This window comes from Calidris pugnax, unplaced genomic scaffold (genome assembly GCF_001431845.1).
Source record: "Calidris pugnax isolate Ruff unplaced genomic scaffold, ASM143184v1 scaffold20, whole genome shotgun sequence".
Taxonomy (NCBI): domain Eukaryota; kingdom Metazoa; phylum Chordata; class Aves; order Charadriiformes; family Scolopacidae; genus Calidris; species Calidris pugnax.
Window position 1 is genome coordinate 30983553 of NW_015094510.1, and position 21885 is coordinate 31005437.

The 21885-nt window shown below is 38.5% G+C and overlaps 1 protein-coding gene across 1 annotated transcript in view; it reads left to right on the forward strand.

Moving 5' to 3' along the window:
- Positions 1-285: 285 nt before the first annotated feature.
- MMP7 (matrix metallopeptidase 7) overlaps positions 286-21885 on the forward strand; it is a 42768-nt gene continuing 21168 nt past the window's right edge. Inside the window, exon 1 of the mRNA XM_014965770.1 lies at positions 286-367. Within this exon, the coding sequence (XP_014821256.1) occupies positions 286-367 (82 nt within the window). The remainder of the gene's footprint in view (positions 368-21885) is intronic.

Consider the following 21885-nt stretch of genomic DNA (forward strand, 5'->3'; position numbering starts at 1 on the left):
AAGAGTAAACAGCCATAGCAGGGCTGCTGGGAGTGAGCAAGTGTAGGGGTTGCACACTTTCTTGAGGGAGAGGCAGCAGAAAGAGGCAGGAAGGGGTTGTTTATTATCTTACTGCTCCTCAAACACCACCATCAAAAGCACTATTTAGATCTTATCTATTGATTGCAGTGAAGAAGTCTTGCCACTCCAAATACATTTTCAAAGGCATGAAAAAAAGACCAGTAACACTGGTCCATTCATAATAATTGTTTCTTCTTTCAAAGCTACAATGAAAAGAAAAGAAAGATGGGAAAAGACCATGCAAAAGATACTCCTAAAGAGTTCAGAGGAATCAATGGCAAAGTAGATGCAATATTGGACGTGAATGGTGCGTATTTAACTACACAGCAAACAGGCCTGACCGTGCCAGTCTGTCCTCTGTGGAAGCAAGGAAGTTAATATAAGCACAATGCCTGTTTCCAAAAATAGTATTTTTATTGATTTATTTCTGTGATGAAACTGGATGAGACTTCCCATCCAGCTACTTCAACAAAGACTCTGGAACATAACAGCTCCGCATTCGAGCCATGAAATTATCAGATTATTTCAAATCCCAAGACATAATTTTGCATTTAGTTTAGCATTTTTCTCCATGCTAGTTTTAAACTGTTAAGAAATTCTTAATATTCCCTGTCTTCAGTTTTCTGCTGAAAAGCTCACAGCACACAAAACCTATGAGGTTTCAATTAGGAAAAAGACATATCTGTATTCATTGCAGAAGTAAAAAATTACCTTTTTGAGTCCTGAAAAATGACTTGAAAATCTCATACAATTACAGCTCTAACAGGGAAACCTTGAATTCCAAATACTAGATTTTACGGGAATACCATGCAGCTGTGACAAGCAAGACTGGGAAATTCCTGAAGTTTGTTGAGGATAATTTCTTGTCGCAAGCACTCAGTGAGCCAACTAGGAAAGACGCCCTCTTAGACTTGTACTCTATGAATAGAGAAGGACTTGTGGGAGATGTGATGGTAGGTGGCTGTCTTGGCTATAGTTACCACAAAATGGTTGAGTTTAAATTTTTCAGTGTAATGAGAAGAACGAGCAGGCAGAGCTGCTACTCTGGACTCCAGGAGAGCAAACCTTATACTGTTTAGGGAGCTACTTAGCAGTGTCCACTGAGAATTTGCTTTTGAGGGCTTAGGGGTCCTGAGTGATGGTCAGTTTTTAATAACTACATTTTAAAAGCACAGGAGCAGGCAATTCCATTGTGTCACAATGTCAAGAAGTGGTGCAGAAATCCAGCTTGACTGAACAAGGAACCCTTCGTGGAGCTCAAGAGGAAAAAGAAATAGTATGTTTTCTGGAAGCAAGGTCAGGCTTCACAGGAAGATTACAGAGCCATGGTTTGCATATGCAGGGAGAAGATAGGAAAATAACTTGTCTAGGGCATGAGAAAACTGAAAAGAGAATTGGTAACAGCCAGGCAAACAGTTTTTCCTGTGGCAGGCAGCAATAGCTACTGACATGCATTCAGCACAGATGTTCTGCAGATGTTCGGAGGTATCAGTCAACAGCAGATGGTGCTCACTGGGGCTCACATCTCATACCCTCCAACAGCAGGAACTGCTTCTGAGAGCTCTGTCTAGAGGTGATTGTGAAACCCTTCTCCATGACTCAACAAGAAATGCATAGACGTGGGTTTGCCACCAGACATTTTAGACTATAGGGAGCAGTAGGGGCATTTCATGAATGCAGACAGGATGTGGCAAGCATGAGATTCGATCCCAGATATTCTTTGCCAAGATTTTTCTTCATGAGATTAAGTTAAAGATGCATGACAGTGAATGTGTCTGTTCTGTCTGAAACATATAATTGACATTCAGGCTAAGTTTAGATAACATACCTCAGGAACAGCCTGCATTTGGAGCAGCGTAATTGACATTCGGGCTGTTTAGATAACGTACCTCAGGAACAGCCTGCATTTGGAGCAGCATGGAGCTCAACATGTATGTTGTGGTTTAACCCCAGCTGGAAACTAAGCTCCACACAGCCGCTCGCTCGCTCCCCTCATGGTGGGATGGGGGAAAGAATTGGAAGGGTAAAAGTGAGAAAATTTGTGGCCTAAACAGGGTAAACACAGTTTAATAGGTAAAGCAAAAGCTCCTAAACAGGATAAACACAGTTTAATAGGTAAAGCAAAAGCTGTGCACACAAGCAAAGCAAAACAAGGAATTCATTTAATGCTTCCCATCGGCAGGCAGGTGTCTGTCATAATTAGCATTGTATGCTAATTCTGCATATTTAAAGCTGCATGAGGCCTGCTACAGCTTTTTAATGTAATACAATGCTAGAAAACAAATGTGGAAATATGGACTTGGATTAAGTCCCTCAGATTTTATAAACACAGTTTAACATGCATATGTATCTACAAACTATTGCAACAGAGCCTTTAGGATGAGCTAGTTCCTCTAATGAACGCTTCCTTTTTCCTTTATGCCTTCTTTTCATTTTTAAGGATTTAATTACTTCTTTTCTGGTCCAAAAGCCTATAAATATGACAGAGAGAAGGAAAATATGATTAATATTGTGAAAAACAGTTCCTAGACTCATTGCTATAGCAGTCCTTAGTAAATCCTCAGATGGAAGTAGAAGAAAGTGAAAGCTGGACCATAAGGACCAGAAACAAGGTTACTCCCTTTCTAAGCTTTTCCTTTTATGTAAACATGCATCACAAGGAATGCTACAACTCAGCCCAGCAATATAAAACTATTTTGATAAATAGATCAACAATGGTGTTTTGAAGAGCTTCAGACAAATCTCAGAATCTCCTAGACCCAGAATATTGTTACCATTCTCCTACCTAGAATCAGTTCTAATGAAATTCAATGAGAAATCCTGTCTGACCACTTCCTAAAAACTTGCATTTCTAAGGAACAGGGGGACATAATGGTAAACCATTGCAGAAGCTGTGACTAACCAGACCCTTTGCCAATGGAACCATCAAAATTATTCCAGAGAGAGCAGCTCTCTGGAGGAAGAACCACTCTTGTGGTTTAAGTGGTCCTATGGAAGACAGACGAGCATATCAGCAAACAGCGTCTAATTATTGGAGTCCAGTCTACAGCCTCTTCAGTCTGACCTTTCATCACCACAATCCATTTTCATCAAGGAAGAGGTGATGACAAACCAGAAGCTAATCACCACTTCTCCCTCTTAGTTTGAAAGAACATACCGCATGATCTTATGAATGAGGCCTGACACAATACCTACACAGTTATTTAGTTGAAAACAATGATAGAGGATTTGCATATCACTCACTAAAACATGGGGAAGCATAGTTTAAAGTATGGATATGCATGAAGCCTGATGCTTTCTGTTGTCATCCTGTTGTCACAGTTGTTTGCATTAATCCAAAGAAAACTGGTATTTAAACATATGTACCTTTCATATTCCTTCCCTCGTGCTTTTGTATGCCAATCACAAATCTCCACCAGAAACTGTTCCAGGCAGGACTCTTTAGATGGCTGCCAAAAGACTGGCCAATGGATCAAGCTTACAGAGAAATTGCAAATGTGTAACACACTTGCACCCAAAGCAATTTAAGAAAGAACTTCTCTGCTTCTGTTCCATTTACTTCATGACAGAAAATGCCATTTTAACCTTCAGAGCAGCCTGGGACCAAGGTATGAGTGGGCCTTATATCTATTGTGTCTCCCCTCCAAACTGTGTAACCTATGCACAAGACAAATGTATTTCATTTCAAGTATCTACAATTCATTGAATGGTTTTTAGTCTTCTGTCCCACTTCTTGGGGATGGATCTTCCTTTCTATCTCCTTTAGAACAAAGCCAAGTGCGAAAAAAACTATGATCCAAAACTGGCACAAATTTGTCCCTGCGCAGAACTACTACAAATGCCCTCCAGTTTTACACATCCAAATGACAGCCCTGCATAGGCATCCCTTTATTTTCTACTGCCATCAGTGAAAAACAATTTTTTCATCTTTAGTTCCTATAGAGCAAAAAAGTGCAAGTTAGATTTGTCAAACATGCTGATAAAAGGGAACAGCTATTTATTGCCATTACTGAATTTAGCAGACATTACTGAGCAATCCTGAAAATCAGGATAAACAGAGAAGAAAATAGTTGTCAAGAGTTTCAGAGGCTTGCTGAAAGTCACAATGCTATGAGAAAACACAGTACCTCATTGCAACAGTGTCCATTAAAGGCAACAGTGTCCATAAAAGGCTGACTAAGATAAAGGCAGATTACTTTTCCCATGATAAGAAATGCCAGGTGCCATTTTAACAGATTAATTATCCCTGTCAACAAAATCATAGATTAAGAATCTGATTTTTCAGTAAATACACTGCCTAGATGCAAATTTGGAGAAGCCATATCACAATCTCTCCACTGGAACAGAATCCCCTCATACAAGGAAAACAGAACATTGAATCAGATTTTAGCGATATGGATAAAGAAAGGAGAGGAATTACTACTCTGTGGAAGAAATTAAACTATTCCTGGGATTATATGCTCTAAACAATAGATTGCTTTGATTTTTTTACATATTCTAGTTATTGAATAAAAACATTTTAAAACAGCAAACTAACTAAATAAACCTTAAGAAAATGTGTGTTAGAATTATAAATTATAGAAATCCAGCTTCCAAGTGATGCTACTATCACAGTAGAAAATGTCTTTATTTGTGAATTTTGAAGTTAACAGTTAGTTCATACTTGTAATTTTTGTATTTAAATATTTTTGTATATATGTGTAAATATGCCAAGAAACTTGTGAGCTAACTGGATTTTAATAAATCCAGCAAGACAATGTTCTATCAAAAATGATAATTTTGTAATTAAAAATTAAATAAGATATTAGAAACTACCTATTCTTTGTTATGCAATTTTTCTTGTTGGGATTTTCAGTGCAATTTTGAGAATTTTAGCAAAACATACTATTTCTGAACCATCCAGATACCATTATTTTCTAATTTTTTTCATTCCAAACTTTTCAAATCCAATAAAAGATTGCAAAAGATGGAATTCAGGTTCTGAATTGCACAATGGCATTACATCTTTCCCTTTTTTTTAATATGCCATCATTTCTGAAATTATCAACAAACTTATTTCATGTCATCAGTGAAAATCTTTTGAAGTATTAGCTAAGTTTCCCAGTTTCAGTTTGAAAAAGTGTCCCATCTACTACCTCTATATATTTTCAGCAAAATATTTTTTTTTTGCTTATTGAAACAAATTACTTGTGTTGTTCTTAGTTTTCTCTTTGAAGAGACATATTGTGTCTGCTTTTCAACTTGTCCTCATTTCTGTAAAATTGAAAAAGGAACTGTGACAGTCTACTTCAGTAACATTTTTTTCTTACTGAAAGCTGTTGCAGATATTTTATAATGAGATAGCTCTTTACATTTTTTCTCTAATGATTGTGACAGAATGATAGCTGGAGAGAATGGGGTGAAAAGATCTGAAGGGAAATACAGGCCTTATTGAAATCAGTGATTTTTAAACTGGCTTCAAGGGGTCAGAGGTTACACCTTGAGACTTAAGACTTTTTGAAGCCAGGCTCTCAAAGCCATGCTCCCACATATTTATGGTAATTCAAAGTGTGTTGTACCATGCTTATGTAACCAAAATACTGCACAATAAATCCATTATGTATGTGTTTTCCTTACTTTGAAGTTTCTCATACCTTGTGGTTTATAATAATGGCCCTTTTGTTATTCTTGCAAAGTAGAAAGTTGTATAACTCTGAGAAAGTTACGAAAGCACTGTGTGATCTACCTCAATTTAGGTATGGCGGAAAAGCTCTCCACTGTGCCCAAGTGGGCGCTGATACTTGGTATCAGCCGTTCCTTAAATGTTTGCTCTCTCTAGAGAGAGCCCATGGGCAGGTATTACAGCACAGCTCTCTCATTTCTAGAAAACCAAAGCACACTCAGTCATCAATTTCATGTTGCCACACACCGGTGAATGGAGGAGTTCGGGACAGGCATATTGGTTGCTGCTGTCATCTCCCATTTTTCTATTGCTGTTGTACCTAACCATAAAATCTGAGGATAAATTCTGAAAACAAAGTATTTCTAGTGTAACCTGGACATACCTGGCAAGGAAGAATTTAAAGGATGAGATGTTCCCATACATGGGAAGTATGGAGAAAAATTTTTTGGCAAGAAAGACCTCTCCATAGATGTCCTTCAAAACCTCCGCTTGGAGTCTCAGTTAGGGAGAGCAGCTTCCTGTTGAAACGTCCCAAGCCTGGGATGAGAGTGTTCTTGTATGGACACACTGCCACTTCAGGTGGGCTCTGGTCCTTGCCAGAATTCTGGGTCTTTGGCTGTACAGCTCAAACCAGAAGCCACTTGCTGGGAGCAGCTGAAGAGGCCTACTTCTCTCTAAAAAGAAACCGGGAAACCTAGGCCTGTAGAGATTGCTCTTTTAGATTAATCTCTCCTTCAATGTGCTTCAGATTTTTATTTTTATTAATATTTTGTACCTTAAAGATAAAATATAGGAACCTTCCCTTTCACCTCCCCTTTGCCAACCCTTACCACTGGTACTACTTTTTTTATAGCATCCTGTTTTAATGACACAACTGGTCCCTTACTTCCTGAAACTGGCCTTATACCTACCTAAACCCCAGCTTTAAATTGTGCAAAATTAATGCAAAATGGCTGTAAAATATTTATCAATTAAAACTACAGAACCAGACTGTGAAAGACATTCTGGTTTGCTGAGTTCAGAGCTGTCAGGCAAACACATTGCATCGTTCCCTTCATAAATTTATCAAGTCCTGTTTTAAAGCCACTTCAATTACTGCTCTTCTCACTGGGGAGCTGTTAAAAAGCTTCATTCCTCTGATGATTAGAAACCTACTTGCTATTTCTCTGCTATGTTTTTCCACATACTTTTCTATATTTTATAAATTCAATCGTCTTTGCTCCAGTTTAGTCTCTAGGATATACTTGAAGAAAATAGTCATGTCTCCTCATCATTGCAGCGATGCAAATCACTGCTGCCAACTAGTGGTGTTTGAACTTTAGTTGTGAAATTAGCAGCTGCTCTCCCATTACACAGAAATACAAAATTGCTCCATAGCGGAAAGCAAAGAACCTGTTCCCTTAAAATTCAGCAGATTTAGCTCAAGTGACACCAGTAAGGATGACAGTAAATGGAAATAGAAGTCCTGATTAGTATATGATGTACCTCCTTGGAATTTAGGTCACAGTTATATTAAAACAATGCAGTTATTAATTACTTTGCAATGCATAATAGATGAATCATCAGCTACCAGCAAACTTGGGTTTATAAAAATACCTGTAAGCTATATTTTTAAATTACAATAATGGGTATTTTAGCTATCACTAAAATGTTTTTAGATATCACTAGGTGTTTCTTCAGTCAAAACTTAACTTTTTTCTCACTTTTTCACTTTGTCATCTAAACCTCTAGACTTCATCTTATAAGAATTTCTTTGTCTTATTTTCTACAGAGTATCAATGTATATACTGTATAGTACTTAATTTCTTCAGTTTTAAGAGTCCTGAGACAGCTATTTCTGCCACATAGTGCAAGGAAAGCTGCCACAGTGACAAGCTTTGGAAAGAAAGTAATTCAAAGGTATTTAAGGGGAGGGCATAATTTTATCTTTGATCTATAAACTTATTGAATTTTTCATTCAGTACTTCCTAAGCATATACTGCAGATAACTCAGTGGGGAATTACTCTCCTGATGCAAGAGCATAGTTAGTACACAGCATAAAGGAAACTCTGTTTTTATACATACTTTTCTAGCTCATGGGGACTTTTGACCATCAGAAATGCGACTGGCTCATGTGTTTGGACCTGTACCTGGAGTAGACGTGCACTATGATGGGAATGAAAAATGAAGTCTTCCGGTGTGCAGTGTGAAAACAAGGAGAAAAAAAGGGACGTGGGGAGGAACTCTACTTTGTTGTTTGAGCCTGGTTAGAACAAGCCTTGATCACATTTTGTTCAGAAACAGCCTGTATCAAAACAAAAATTCCTCAGTCATTGCTTCATATTTCTTCCTGACCATAGTCATGTTCTACTTCCCTGTGACGCACTTCTGAAACTGTTCTGCATTGTCCTTTAAAGGTATTAACTTGCACTTTGTTGCTGCTCATAGGTTTGGCTACTCTGACTTCCCCCTTCAAAAAACAAGCACATCTGAAGCACCCACATAGGAAAAACACAGCATTCCCTTGAGGATGTGCATGAATGAATGACAGTGAATGATACGAGCTACATTTTACAGTTCTGTACTCGGTGCACTAAAGCATGTTTTATGTTACCCAACAGGCCTTGCTGCCAACAGCATCAGCAGGTTTGATACGGAAATACAAAGAGGAGTTAAGAGGTGGAGGGAACACTAATACAAAGGTAATGTTTGTGAACTGAAGGATTTCATTCTGAAAGCAAACATGAAGTCCAAGGAGACCAGAAAAGGTGCCAAACCAAGCAAATCCCTTTTGATACACACCTCTTTATACCTGCAGTCATATAATCATAGATTAGTTTGGGTTGGAAGGGTTCTTTAAAGGTCATGTAGACCAGGCCCCCCGGCAAGGGACATCTTCAACTAGATCAGGTTGCTCAGAGCTCTGTCCAACCTGACCTTGTGTGTTTGCAGAAATGGGACATCTACCTCTTCTCAGGGCAACCTGTTCCAGTGTTTAATCACCCTCACTGTAAAAGATTTCTTTCTTATATCTAGTCTAAATCTACCCTCTTTTAGTTTAAAAACATTACCCTTTGTCCACACACAACAGGCCCTGCTAAAGTAGTAAAGGAGTGTTCTTTCTTAGACGTCAGTTCTGGAAACAGCCATGCACAGAGAAAAATTTTTCCCCACAGCAGTCTTACTTTTCCCTGAAAATGCTCTAGTGTGCAAAGCTAAGTAATTGTGAAGGATCGTGAAGAACATGGATCTTCTTTCAAAAAGCCATCTTGAATCTTCCTTTGTTTATGGTGCTGTAAATTTCATGTAGTCATACTGTAGTTGAAATAAAACAGTGACTAGAAGAATAAGACTCACTACAGGAAACAAAATAATGTTTAGTGGACACTAATGTAAAATTCAACAGACACAGTTGCTTCTCAAGACCCTCACTGCCATAGATCCTCTGCACAGCACCTCAGGCTGCAAATATAACACACCTTATTTAGCAAAGATAGTCTCTACCCTTCCAAGCTCTTGAGCAAAGTCAACAGCAAATGTGTAATCAAGAATTTTTTTTCTTCTATCTTAACAGATCTCATAAGGAATAAAATCCATTTTCGGACGAAATCCTGTCCCCATTGAAAATCTCCAGCAAAGCTGCCACTGACTTTAAGAAACATGGTAATGTTCTAGATGAGATTCAAGGCCTCTGTGACAGCCAGGGGCAGATGTTTGGAAAGTACAACGCAATGCATGTAGACAGTAGGTCTTGTCCTGGCAACTACCTTCAGTGTTTGGACAAGGATGTTCATGATTTTATTCATTTTATATCACCTAGGAATGATCAATCCAAGTCCTCAGGTGAAACTAACCTAATATTTGATCTTCTTAGTAGTTTGAGAGAAAAGCATTGTATTCTTCAGAAATAGATGCAATAAATATTGTACCTTATTCATTCTGAGAAACAGAGAGAACAAATTTTGTAATTCTGGCAGAAACAGGACTTTCTGATTCATCCTTATCAGCAGTGATGAAGAAAAGGTATTCTTTACCTGAGCATGATTTAAGGAAGAAGTCATTTTCTTCTCCTGCTTTACACTTTCCCCTAAACAGAGAATCCTACAATCAAAAGGCAGCTACAAGATGCATCTTCATCCTAAGTAATGTGCATTTGTACATGATGAAGGCTTTTAAGAACGAAGGCAAACTGGCCTACATTTCTCTGATTTTTATGCAGGTCACTCTATGACTTTCAGCAGCCACTGAAGGTTTTCAAATTTATTTTTTTTCCAAAACAGACAAAAGAAAAAGGATCTGGGTTTGTTTCTTCTTATCTGAGACTTTAAGTAAACAGATATAATCTGTCTATTGTTTGAAACATAAAAAATTGTCTGTTAAGAGTGACTTTCAGTGAGCTGTATTGAGAAACTTGAACTGTATGCAACATATTAAGATACTTTTTCTGAGTACAAGGATTATATGACACGTTTTATAACCCTTGTAGCATAGAAAATGTCAAACAATATGAAAGTTTTCAAAATGCCATGTTAGAGAAAAAAAATAATTTAAATAAAATGCATCATTTAAGAATTTAATGTGTGCTTTCCTATGTTATTAGAAAAGAAACAAAAATGTAAAAATTCAAGTGCTAGGTAAAGTTAATAGTGTGACTGCTACTATTATTTTTCATTTCCATGGAGAAATGTTCTAACCACAACAGAGCATTGCACCTAAAGGCATGCCAAATCACCATTCCTTCTACCTTCTCATTTGTTCTATTGGCCTTGAGCACTTTTAATAATTAAGCTATCAGAATAGGCACAGTAAAGAGCATGGGAAACACAAGGAGAATATATATTTATTTAAGGAGCCTGTGGCTAGTGTGACAATCACTAAAGAACTTCTAGGAAGAGACAGGGAGAAAGGATGGATGGTGAGCTGAAAAAAAGGAAGGGTTTGGCATGAGGTGGAAGAAGGTTGGTGAAGTGACATCTGGCAGTAGCTTCTAGTGAAGAGGTATGGGATCAAAAAAATCAAATAAGTAATCTGCAAGCTTCAAACATCTAAAGTGGCTGTTGGTAAGATGCAAAGGGTTTCCTAAAAGAAGAAGGATTGAATCACTATTTGCAATTTATTGAAGGTCGGGTGTGGCCATTTTGGAGCAAAGTAGGCAATTGAAGAGCTCTGCCTGTCGTCACATACATGCAGACATGCTAAACAGTAAGAGTGCAGGCCTGTTAAGTACTAGGCTGGTTCAGAGCTGGTATGTTCCCCAGAGTTTTTGGGAACAGCTACTGATGCTGCCTGCAAAGAATGTTGTGGGACTTTTCCTCTATGCTTCATCCTGGATTTTATTGTCTTACAGTTTCTGGAGGCACAGAAAGGTTATAGGAAATTAATGGTGTCTATGGGAATGGATGCACAGAGACTTTTTCAGCTCAGACTGAGCTGAGCAAACAGGTGGGAGTTGCCTCTCTCTTCCCATTTACTACAAACCGAGATTCAATAGTTATTTTAAACTGGAAACCTCAAGTGTAGATCTCTAAGTGAAACTCACACCCCAATTAAAGGTTGGCTTCTGAATTTGTCCATAAGCAGCTCAGTGTGGACTATGTCCAGCAACTAGGTGCCTCTCCCACGTTCTAGGTCCAAAGGACCTCCCAGTTAATAATTTCTCTGTTTGGCTTTTCCAGGTCTCCTCTCACCTAACACATAAAGTAATCTCCTGGCTATACAATTGTACCCAGTTTGTCATTTTTCCTCTCTGAAAGTGTGGCTTCAGTAGTCACAGCTGAAAGGTATCTCGATCTTGGAAAAAGCTCTGAACTAAGGATAAGAAGTGGATGACATAATTCCCATTATTGAGGAAGGCATGCCCCATGACTTAACATTTTCTACTGTTTGTTTCAGGTGACTGAAGAATATTTTATTGCTATTTTAGGGTAGGAAAAATCATTTCCTAGTGGTGTTTGTTTGTCATTCTTGCCAACAGAGAAAGCACACGTGACCAGCTAACATTAGAGGAGTACCATATTTATGAGCTTGTAGACACTGGTGTAGCAATCATGCTTGGGGGGAAAGTTCCCCATCTAACTGATTCATGCTCATATGCCCACTCATCCAAAAAGGAAATAAAATAAAAAAAACACATGAAGGCGTGTAAATTTAACTGGCATAATGTTGAATGGCTGGGGGCAGAATGTAGAGAAGAATAAAAATCTATTTTGAAGAATAAATATGGAGGAATACTACAATAGCCAACATGCACCACTGGGAAAATTCAAACATTCTACCAATACCTCTGAATTTGTATCTTGTAAGGATCTCAGACTCTGTCCATGAACAACTGAAATAGGATTCTAGGAGAAAAGAGTGAAGACAAGCTGCTAAAAAGGGAAATGTGACATCAAATCACACAGGATCAAGGGGTTACTCCCAGTTACTCATTTCTTTGAACAGTATGAAGGATGGGAAGAAACAAATTTCCATACTGCTTCATCAGCAGGCTCAACAAGAAGACAGAGAATTTTGAGATTAATGACTCTCTAGATCTGAGTTGAGGTTATGATAATTTGACACAAATGGGCAACTACATGTTTAGAGAGAAAATTATAATTTCCAGTCCATTGTTATAAATTTGTTAAAAGGTATATGTTTTAATTATAGTTAACATTCCTAAATAGCTGCTTAATTCCTCCTTTTGCTTAATGCAAATCAATAACTACTCAATGACTATTTAATTGCTGTTTATTGTGCAAAAGATTACCCAAATTCACATGCAAACAAGCATGCACATCTGAAGAATAAAGCTAATAAAATGTGAAGTTTTATGAAATATTCTGTGAAGTAGAAAACACAAAAGAGTATCTCTTATTGTTATCTTTGAGTTCAGCAAAGTTCTTAGCAGATGCTGCGCACAATTATGTCTGTGCATCTTTTAACACAGAACTCAACATAATTTGATCACTGTGTCGTTCAAAAGTTCCACTGCCAAGTCAGGAAGCACCACTCATGCACTATGAGCAGTGTGACAAATCACACTTGACAAACTGAGATTAGTCAAAGAGTTTGGAAGCAAACACAGTTTGCAATTGCATCTTCAGTAAGTCTGTGAAGAATGAAAGCATTCATTAGCAATCTAATGGTCAAATCTAAGTACACTGTGTCTGTACACAGATCATTTCCATAAAAAGGTCATTTAGAAATCTTTAGTGTGGGCATATTATTATACCTCTTGTCAAACCTAGAGTTGAGGAACTGGGCTGGAAAATTTGATTTGAGAACGTGACTAAGATTCACAATGGGAAATTCAACCCAGTAATCTTTTCTTTTGACCACAGAAAGCCGGCATCCTCACTAAATGCTGGTTAACTTAAGAAGTCCCTAGGATTTCTCAGGAGAGAAGTGGGGCTTTGCATGACTAGGTCTTAATTGGAGGAAGTGTTTATTTCACTGTTTCATATAACACAGATGCACATCCATTGAATTTTCTGGACTAGATTTTAATTATGTTGCCATATAATTTCTTTTTTGTTTCCTCCTTGTGGGGTTTTTAGGGAGAGTAGAAGAAAAGATTGTTATTCTTTTTCCACTAAATTTCAATTAAAACCCAATAAACTGATGTGTCCTAATTTCTGTAAATTACATTCTTCTGGAGACCACCCAGAAAGTATGGAATAATTATTGTTCTGTGTCTATTGAGTAGGAGGGCAGTCAAATAAAAACACTTAGTTTACCGTGAAACACATTTGGTCACAATAAGTTCATCCAGCACAAATGGTAAATGCAAATATTTTGATAGAAATTTCTATACAGTAGAACGTGAGCCGGTACATGCCGTATGTTGAACTGCAGAGACTACAAGTTAGGGCCAACTGTCCAGATAGAGCTTAAAGTTGCCCTTTTGTGTGGTGTTAGTCTTGTGTTTACTATCCTTCCTGGGATAGTTTAAGTCAATGCACATGGATGACCCTGTAAGACTGCAAAGAGCTAGGCATTCAAGCCATGTGTTGATATAGCCTTTTAAAGTTTTGACATTTATGTTGTCTTATTTCAAAGATAAGGAATTGGTTTTTCAAACCTCAGTTTCCCAGTCAAGATATCCAGTGTCCCAGGATCATTTTCACAGATGGATCCCTTTAGAAAAATGAGGTACCTTCCTTCTCAAAACGTAAAGAACATATTTGAAGGTACATCTTTATTCCGAGAAAAAATTCCAAATACCCAAGAATCAAATCGTAAAAATACTTACTATCAGGCAAGTTGCCTTAGTAGGAAGATTACTGCATAAGGTGGTAAGTACTACATGTTTGGAGAACGATATCTCACCTTAGTCTCTCAGTAATAGGAACTTATATTTGGACATCAGGTTATGAACAAACTGATTTGCTTCCATGCTCAAGATAAGCAAACAGTTTTGTAAGTGTCCTGGTGTTTTAGTCAAACAAAATATCTTGACTGGCTTGAAATGTTTCATTTGCTTTTTTTAAAACTTTAGTTACATGTAGCTTTAAAACATCATTTTGTAACAAAGCATAAAACTATTTTAGCTAAAAGTTGAAAAATAACCAAACTTTTGGGAAGGGCTGAAATTATTTAATGAATTCAGGCAGACCTCACAAAACATTCCATTCAGCATGAAACTGCATTATTTTAACAGATTATTTCCTTGGGAAAGTTTGCTCCACTCTATTTCTGCAGCTGTTTGAAATGTATTGGCAAAACACGCTTTTCTCTGTTTCTGCATTACACATACATTTGTACAAGTGTATCCACACATCACCGTTTTTTTGTGGCAAGAGACACCAAAGATGTCACCAAATGGCAAGAGTGGAGGAAGAAGCAGGAGCTGATGATACCTGTGAAGCGGAACCTGCAGTCCTTATGCAGACAAACCAGCCAGAAGAGGTTTGCCTGAACTGGTGCCTAGGAACTGATCTGGCTCCAGCAGGCCATTTTGATTGACTAAAAATACAGTTGAAGCCCACATAACCCAAAGGCTAGGGTTGGGTTACAGAAATTAAAAAGCGGAACAAGTGTATGAGCTTCAGACTGAACCACCGCTACAATAAGATGAGTATTTCTGGTCAACTTTTTAAATGTCATGGTCTGATTTTGGAATAACCACTGATAAACACTACGTATTCTATATTTTTTATTTTTTTTTTCAGGATTAACCTTAGATACTATAGTAGAATACAAGTTGCTGGGCCTTATTAACACAGGTTGGAGTTAGAATTTTCTCTTGGTCTCTACCAGACCCGTTTCTATGTCTTCTGACAGCAACATATGCCTCGTTAGTGGCAGATTGAGTCCTGCTGGTTCCTTCCTTCAGTGTCTGCCAACTCCCTCCAATGCTCATATTGCACAATGACTCACATCCAGAAATGGCATTGTGTTTTTCAGTGAGATAGCCCGAGACGTGGGTTGGAGTGGTGCACACGCGGTCTGGGCAGAGATTTCCTCTGCTCTCCAGTCTGTGTTAACAGTGGTTTCCTGCATGCTGTCCTGCTTACTCACCTCTCCTCGGTCTCTGCCAATGCAAAATAGACATGACAAAGCATATCTTTGCTTCTGAATTTGCATTTGATTTTTTTTGGCCTAAAATACCTGCATTCTTAGGTTTTGGTTGAGATTCTGACATATTATCTTCTGTTTGACTATCTTGTTCTCTGACACAAACAACCTTTGAACTTGCCCCTTTCATACAGAATTATCTGCAGCAGGTTTATATCATGGACCACAGTTCTTCAGGGAGAACAAAGAAATACATTCAATGTGTCAGAAAGAAGATTAAAGAAATACGAACTTTCTTTGGGTTTCATATCCCTGGTAAGTTGAATGTTCAGAAAGTGACACAGATGAGTGGTCTCAACGTGGAATCCTCGATGTGAAGATATAGCAGCTGTCTCTCTCCTCTTCATTTCACATGAATGTGAAGACTTGCTGTTTGCCATCCTTACACACTGGCTGCTGAACTAATACTGACCCCATTGCTTTAGAGATATAGAACAGTAACAGAGCAGAAAGGTGCCCTCTTTTTTATAATACTTAAAATACTTCACTTCAATGAAAAAATAATTTAAGAAATAGAAAATCTATTCAGGAAGTTGAATATGGTATCATACTTCTGCACTGTTACAGTAATTGCCATAGTCATGCTCACATGACCTCACATCTTTCAAAATCTTAAAGAAATATTAATTAATATATGTTCAAAATACACTTCCACGTTAATAAATTGACATGAGAAAAAAGGAATAACCACAGTGTACAGGTGAGCACTGTATAGCATGTACCTGTAAAATTTGATGCTGTCATGCCATCACCGTGCTGGTATAGCCAGAATAGCTGGGCCTCTCTCATTCCGCAGTGTATTTGTCTCTACTTAAACTATTTTACCAGGAATCAACTTGAGCATCACTTCCTAGCCCTGTATTGTGAAGGCACGTGTTTCCTTTAACACATAATATTTGAATTTATGTTTTGACTTTCAGAAGTGCTGGTCAGAACAGAGATGATAAAGCTCTAACAATGTCTCTGTTTACTTTGACACTGTGGAGACATAATATGATGGCATCATTCAAAACAGCCCCAAAGTGACAGAAGTCACAGCTAGACTCTTTTTTCAGAGTGGAATGAACAATAAAATAGCACTGGATGTAATTCAAAAGCAAGGACCCTTTCTCTCTGGTAGTGCATTGCTATTATTGTATTCCAAAGTAAGTATATGAAATAAACATGGCTAAGCATTTTACTTCTACAGAGAGAATAATCGGAGATACAGATACTGAGCATTTTGAGGGGAAAAAAAGATCACAGAATCACAGAATCTTCTAGGTTGGAAGGGACCTTAAAGATCATCTTGTCCAACCATCAACCTAACTGACAAAAATAGACACCCACACAACAAACAAGAAGCATCACCATCACAAAACCATACCTCCCAGCACTACATCAACCTGTCTTTTGAACACCTCCAGGGATGGTGCCTCAACCACCTCCCTGGGCAGCCCATTCCAATGTCTGATAACCCTTTCAGTGAAAAAATTTTTCCTAATATCCAGCCTGAACCTACCCTGGCGTAACTTGAGGCCATTTCCTCTCGTCCTGTCGCCTGTGACTTGGGAGAAGAGACCGACCCCCACCTCTCTACACCCTCCTTTCAGGTAGTTGTAGAGAACAATAAGGTCTCCCCTCAGCCTCCTCTTCTCCAGGCTGAATAACCCCAGCTCCCTCAGCCTCTCCTCATAAGACTTGTGCTCCAGACCCCTCACCAATCTTTGTTGCCCTTCTCTGGACCCGCTCCAGCACCTCTATGTCTTTTTTGTGGTAAGGGGCCCAAAACTGGACACAGTACCCGAGGTGGGGCCTCACCAGTGCTGAGTACAGGGGGACAATCACATCTCAGGCCCTACTCACCTGTTCCTGATACAGGCCAGGATGCTGTTGGCTTTCTTGGCCACGTGGGCACACTGCTGGCTCATGTTCAGCCGACAGTCGACCAACACCCCAGCCTTTCCTTCATCCAGAAAGCGGGTCACTTTGTCATAGAAGGAGATCTGACAAGCCAGGCTTAAAAACTATTTCTTGAAGCCATATACTCAGTCAAAATCCTTCCTGGTTCAACCTTCATTGATTGGAGTAACTGGACCATTAGGCTTTTTTAGAATAGTCAGTTTCATGGTAACTACAGAACAGGAGCAGGATTTCAAAGTATGTGGCCCAAAGCTGATTATTTTTGCCTGTCTGTTAAGCATGGTGTAACCTTTTCTTTCTGATATGGGTAGGCTTTAAGCAGTGGTCCATACCTTAGTCACCTCGATTTTAGACTGCAATGCACCATTACTTTCAGACCACAATGAATTCTTGTTGAGGAAAAAGGTAAAGAAGACATTTTGTGTCATTCTGTTTAAACAATATCTAAAAGTAGACTATAGTAAGTCCTCAGGATCTGGTGAAGGAGGGAAAATACTTGCAACTTCCTCATGTCTGCAAGCAATTTCTCCTATGCAAAGGGAATTTCCAGTGTCAACTTCTAACTGGCTTGGATCTGCTTAGAACTACTTGTATGAGTCTATAAACAATGCAGAACCAAAACTTGCTAGACCAGAGAATAAGGTATTCATATATCAATACTGATATTTTTGAACTTTCCTTATATAACATGATACAGACCTGAACCTGGAAGAGGTAAATCAAATAGTCAGAACCTCTCTAAGGAACTCAGGTGACATGACATCTCTGAACTCTGTGCAACTGCAAAGTGGAGATGCTGGTATCAGAATAACCACCATTTCTAAAGATGTTTGCTTTTCCTGCGCTGTTTTTGTAAATCAACTCTCCAAAAGACAGTGTGAACTGAGGGGTTTCCTTCTAAGAAAAGTGATGAGAATCTTCCTGCTATGTCACCTTCTCATGCGAGCACTGCTGAGGAAGGACAACTTCTTTCAGGCACACAGGGCATAAGCTCCGAAAGGGCTTCAGGTGCCACCTGAGGAAAATTCCAAAGCTCATATCTAAGCAATCTAAGAAAAAGCAATGCAGAAAAATCCTTAATTGTACACAGCATGTTTCAGTTACACAGATACCTAAAGGTGCCTAACATCCAGCATGAATTTCATCTGGGAGTCTTTGATGCACAGTAAATAGGCATACCCTGGAACCAAGCGGTTCCCACTCCCAAACAGTGTCCCCAAGCAGTGTCCCCAGTATGCCAGCTTGAATACTGCCTGTCTTCATCCCCCAGCTGCTGTCATCTCTCCTGCTGCATCCTGAGGGGTAGGGAGGTTTGCAGAACCAAGCAGGCAATGCTCTGCCCTCAAGTCCTTCAGATACACAACTCATCTTCCACCCACAGCAGAGGAAGAGAACAATTTGGCTTTTGTGTGGTGTTATGACCTTAAAAGTTCAATTTTACCAGGACAGAAAGGAGTCCTCACACAAAGAAGTAGTTTAATGGTAAGACACTTAAATATGTTACCCAAGTCTTGGTACTCAACACAAATTGTTTTCAATGTTTAGAGACACGTATGTGCAGTATTTGTGAAAGAAAACCTCTTAAAGAATGAAATTCTTACTGAACCTCATCTCACTCAATTCTAGGCATGTAAGAGTTGATGTCTAGTCTAGACTCCACTGATGGTCACTACTGAGAGAACAAGAGATTCAGAGAGAACAAGAGATTCAGAGAGTCCTTCATCCCACCAATAGTGCCTCCTATTGAGTGACAGGCTTATTTGCTTCTTGGAAGTGACTGTCCCTTTATATTTGACCATACAAAGAACTAGATGAATGAGATGTGATGGATTTGAGATATCTGATGGCCAAAATATTTAAATTACATGTTTCTGACTGTTCTAGTAGGTTGCCTTCTCTTGAACCGATTGCATTGGCTTCTCTTGAACCGATGGCACAAGGCAATCAAGATGTGCATTGAGGAATGGCACAAGGCAATCAAGATGTGCATTGAGGAAAAAAAACAGGGATTCCTTACATAAATATGAATGGTAAGTGAGAATGAGAGAGGGACATGGCACGAGTATGCTAAATCATGATGCATTCTTGCACTGTTTGCTAGGAGACAAGCACAGGAGAATCTATTTACCACTGCCCTTAGAAATTAAGTTCCGGAAGCTCTCTATGTTGGGGAAAAGAAGTCTTTAACTAGCCAACATAATTTTAATTCCCTGAGAATTAGCTGTTGACTTAATGCATACGATGCATTTGAAAAAAAAAACAATTTAACAGGGAAGGAGAAACCAAAGGTTATTATCCTCTGGGTTCAAATTACAGTACTTTTTGGTTGAACTGTTTACCTGAGTACAAGCACTAAATCAGCTAAAATCCAAAATGCATTTTGCTGCAACATGGGAACTTTTTCCCATTTGATACACACCATTTTGTGCTAGGTCATGTATAAGGATGTGAAGGAGGGGAAACAGGAGGTGATACTCACTGAAATTGAGAGGAATTTTGGACAACGGACTGTGTCCCACGGATCAGTCATCTACCTCCTACCAGTGAAATCTTTCTGTTGATTTTTATGAGCTTTGGATCCTGTCCAGAGAGATGATGTGGCAAACCAGGAAGCGTAAAAATCCAAAACCGTTTCTGTGCAGTAACTAACAACCCTACCACTCAGCAGCCACCTTCACATCAACCTCCAGTCAAAACTGGTTTTTTTTCACCATGTTTTTTGTATTGTCACACATGCCAAAGGGTTGAAGAACAAGAATATAGTACCTGTTGACTTAATGCATACGATGCATTTGAAAAAAACCCAATTTAACAGGGAAGGAGAAACCAAAGGTTATTATCCTCTGGGTTCAAATTACAGTACTTTTTGGTTGAACTGTTTACCTGAGTACAAGCACTAAATCAGCTAAAATCCAAAATGCATTTTGCTGCAACATGGGAACTTTTTCCCATTTGATACACACCATTTTGTGCTAGGTCATGTATAAGGATGTGAAGGAGGGGAAACAGGAGGTGATACTCACTGAAATTGAGAGGAATTTTGGACAACGGACTGTGTCCCACGGATCAGTCATCTACCTCCTACCAGTGAAATCTTTCTGTTGATTTTTATGAACTTTGGATCCTGTCCAGAGAGATGATGTGGCAAACCAGGAAGCGTAAAAATCCAAAACCGTTTCTGTGCAGTAACTAACAACCCTACCACTCAGCAGCCACCTTCACATCAACCTCCAGTCAAAACTGGTTTTTTTTCACCATGTTTTTTGTATTGTCACACATGCCAAAGGGTTGAAGAACAATCAGTTTACAAGAATCCTTTCAGGATGGATTCTTACTGCTTCCTTCTGCTTCCTAGCTCAGGCCAGGAACCAATTTATCTGCACGGAAGGTTTAGGGTTGTTGCACATACCCTTAGTAGTTGTCATTCATTAGGCCCTCTTAGCTTCCCATCCACAGTGCTGCTGCATCTGCCCAAAAATACATATTTCCTTTGAAGTGCTCACTATTGAAACATATCCCTTCTCTCAAACCCTTTTCCAGATGTGTTCCAAATTTCAGGCCAAATTTTACTTTTCCCCAAGGAAATGACTGCAGGGCCAGTACCCCAGGAAGCCACAGTCAAAAACATACCAGAATTCAAGGACAAAAGTTAAAGAAACTCTTTTCTATGACGAAATTCAAACTAGATGATCACAGTTGTACCTTCTAGTCTTAAAAATTTAAGTTCCATATGTTTCATTTATTACAAAGTATCACAAAAGGCAGAAATCTGTCAAACAGTGTAAGTTTCTTATGAAAGCCAAACTATACTTTCAAATATGATATTAAGCCTAATGGATTTCTTTTTCCTTTGTTAGGACATGACCTGTTCAGCAGGGTAGGATAGCTCATAAATTTGAACATTCTCTTGGACAAGGACACTCCAAGGATACAGAATCTTTCATGTTCACAGTATAGAATTTTTTTGGCTCAAAGATGTTCTGCCTACCCCACGATGATCTAAGAGCCACATAGCCCTAGTACAGTGAGTTGCACTGAAAAGATCCCCATGTGAATGGCTAAGCTTCACTCCTCCCCTGTAATACATTGTAGCATAATAACATTAATTCTAGTCTAAAACTGGATGAACAATTTTCTGAGGCCCTGGAGGGAATAGTATCATTATAGGTAAATGGAATATGTGAGTGTCCTTTAGAAATATTAGTTCCCTCCAGGGAATAGTATCATTATAGGTAAATGGAATATGTGAGTGTCCTTTAGAAATATTAGTCCTCATTTTCCAAAAAAATCATAAAAGTATGTTTAACTAGAGAGAAAAACGTACTTGTCCTCTAGAAAATTAGCTCAAGAAGAGCACCTTTCATTACATAACATTCTGGAACAAATCCAAGTATTTTGGAATGTATTTCATATATTGAACAAAAATCCAGAATGCAGAAGAATGAAGAACTTATATATAACTATTTTTGCTCCAGCCAAAAAAAAAAAAAAAAAAGAATCGTGTTGTTATGACTACTTTCACAGTGATCTACTGAAATTCTTTCAACTAAGCCATACTCCCCTTTAAAATATTACTTCCTTCTACATCCCCTTTAGGTGAGAATGACTGCTATATACTGATGGGAAGGGACAGTTCAATAAACTGTGTAATGAACAACATGTCTTTTCTACAAGCTGAAAGTACTGAAATTTAACAAGATCTAAAAGAATAAAATCATATTCT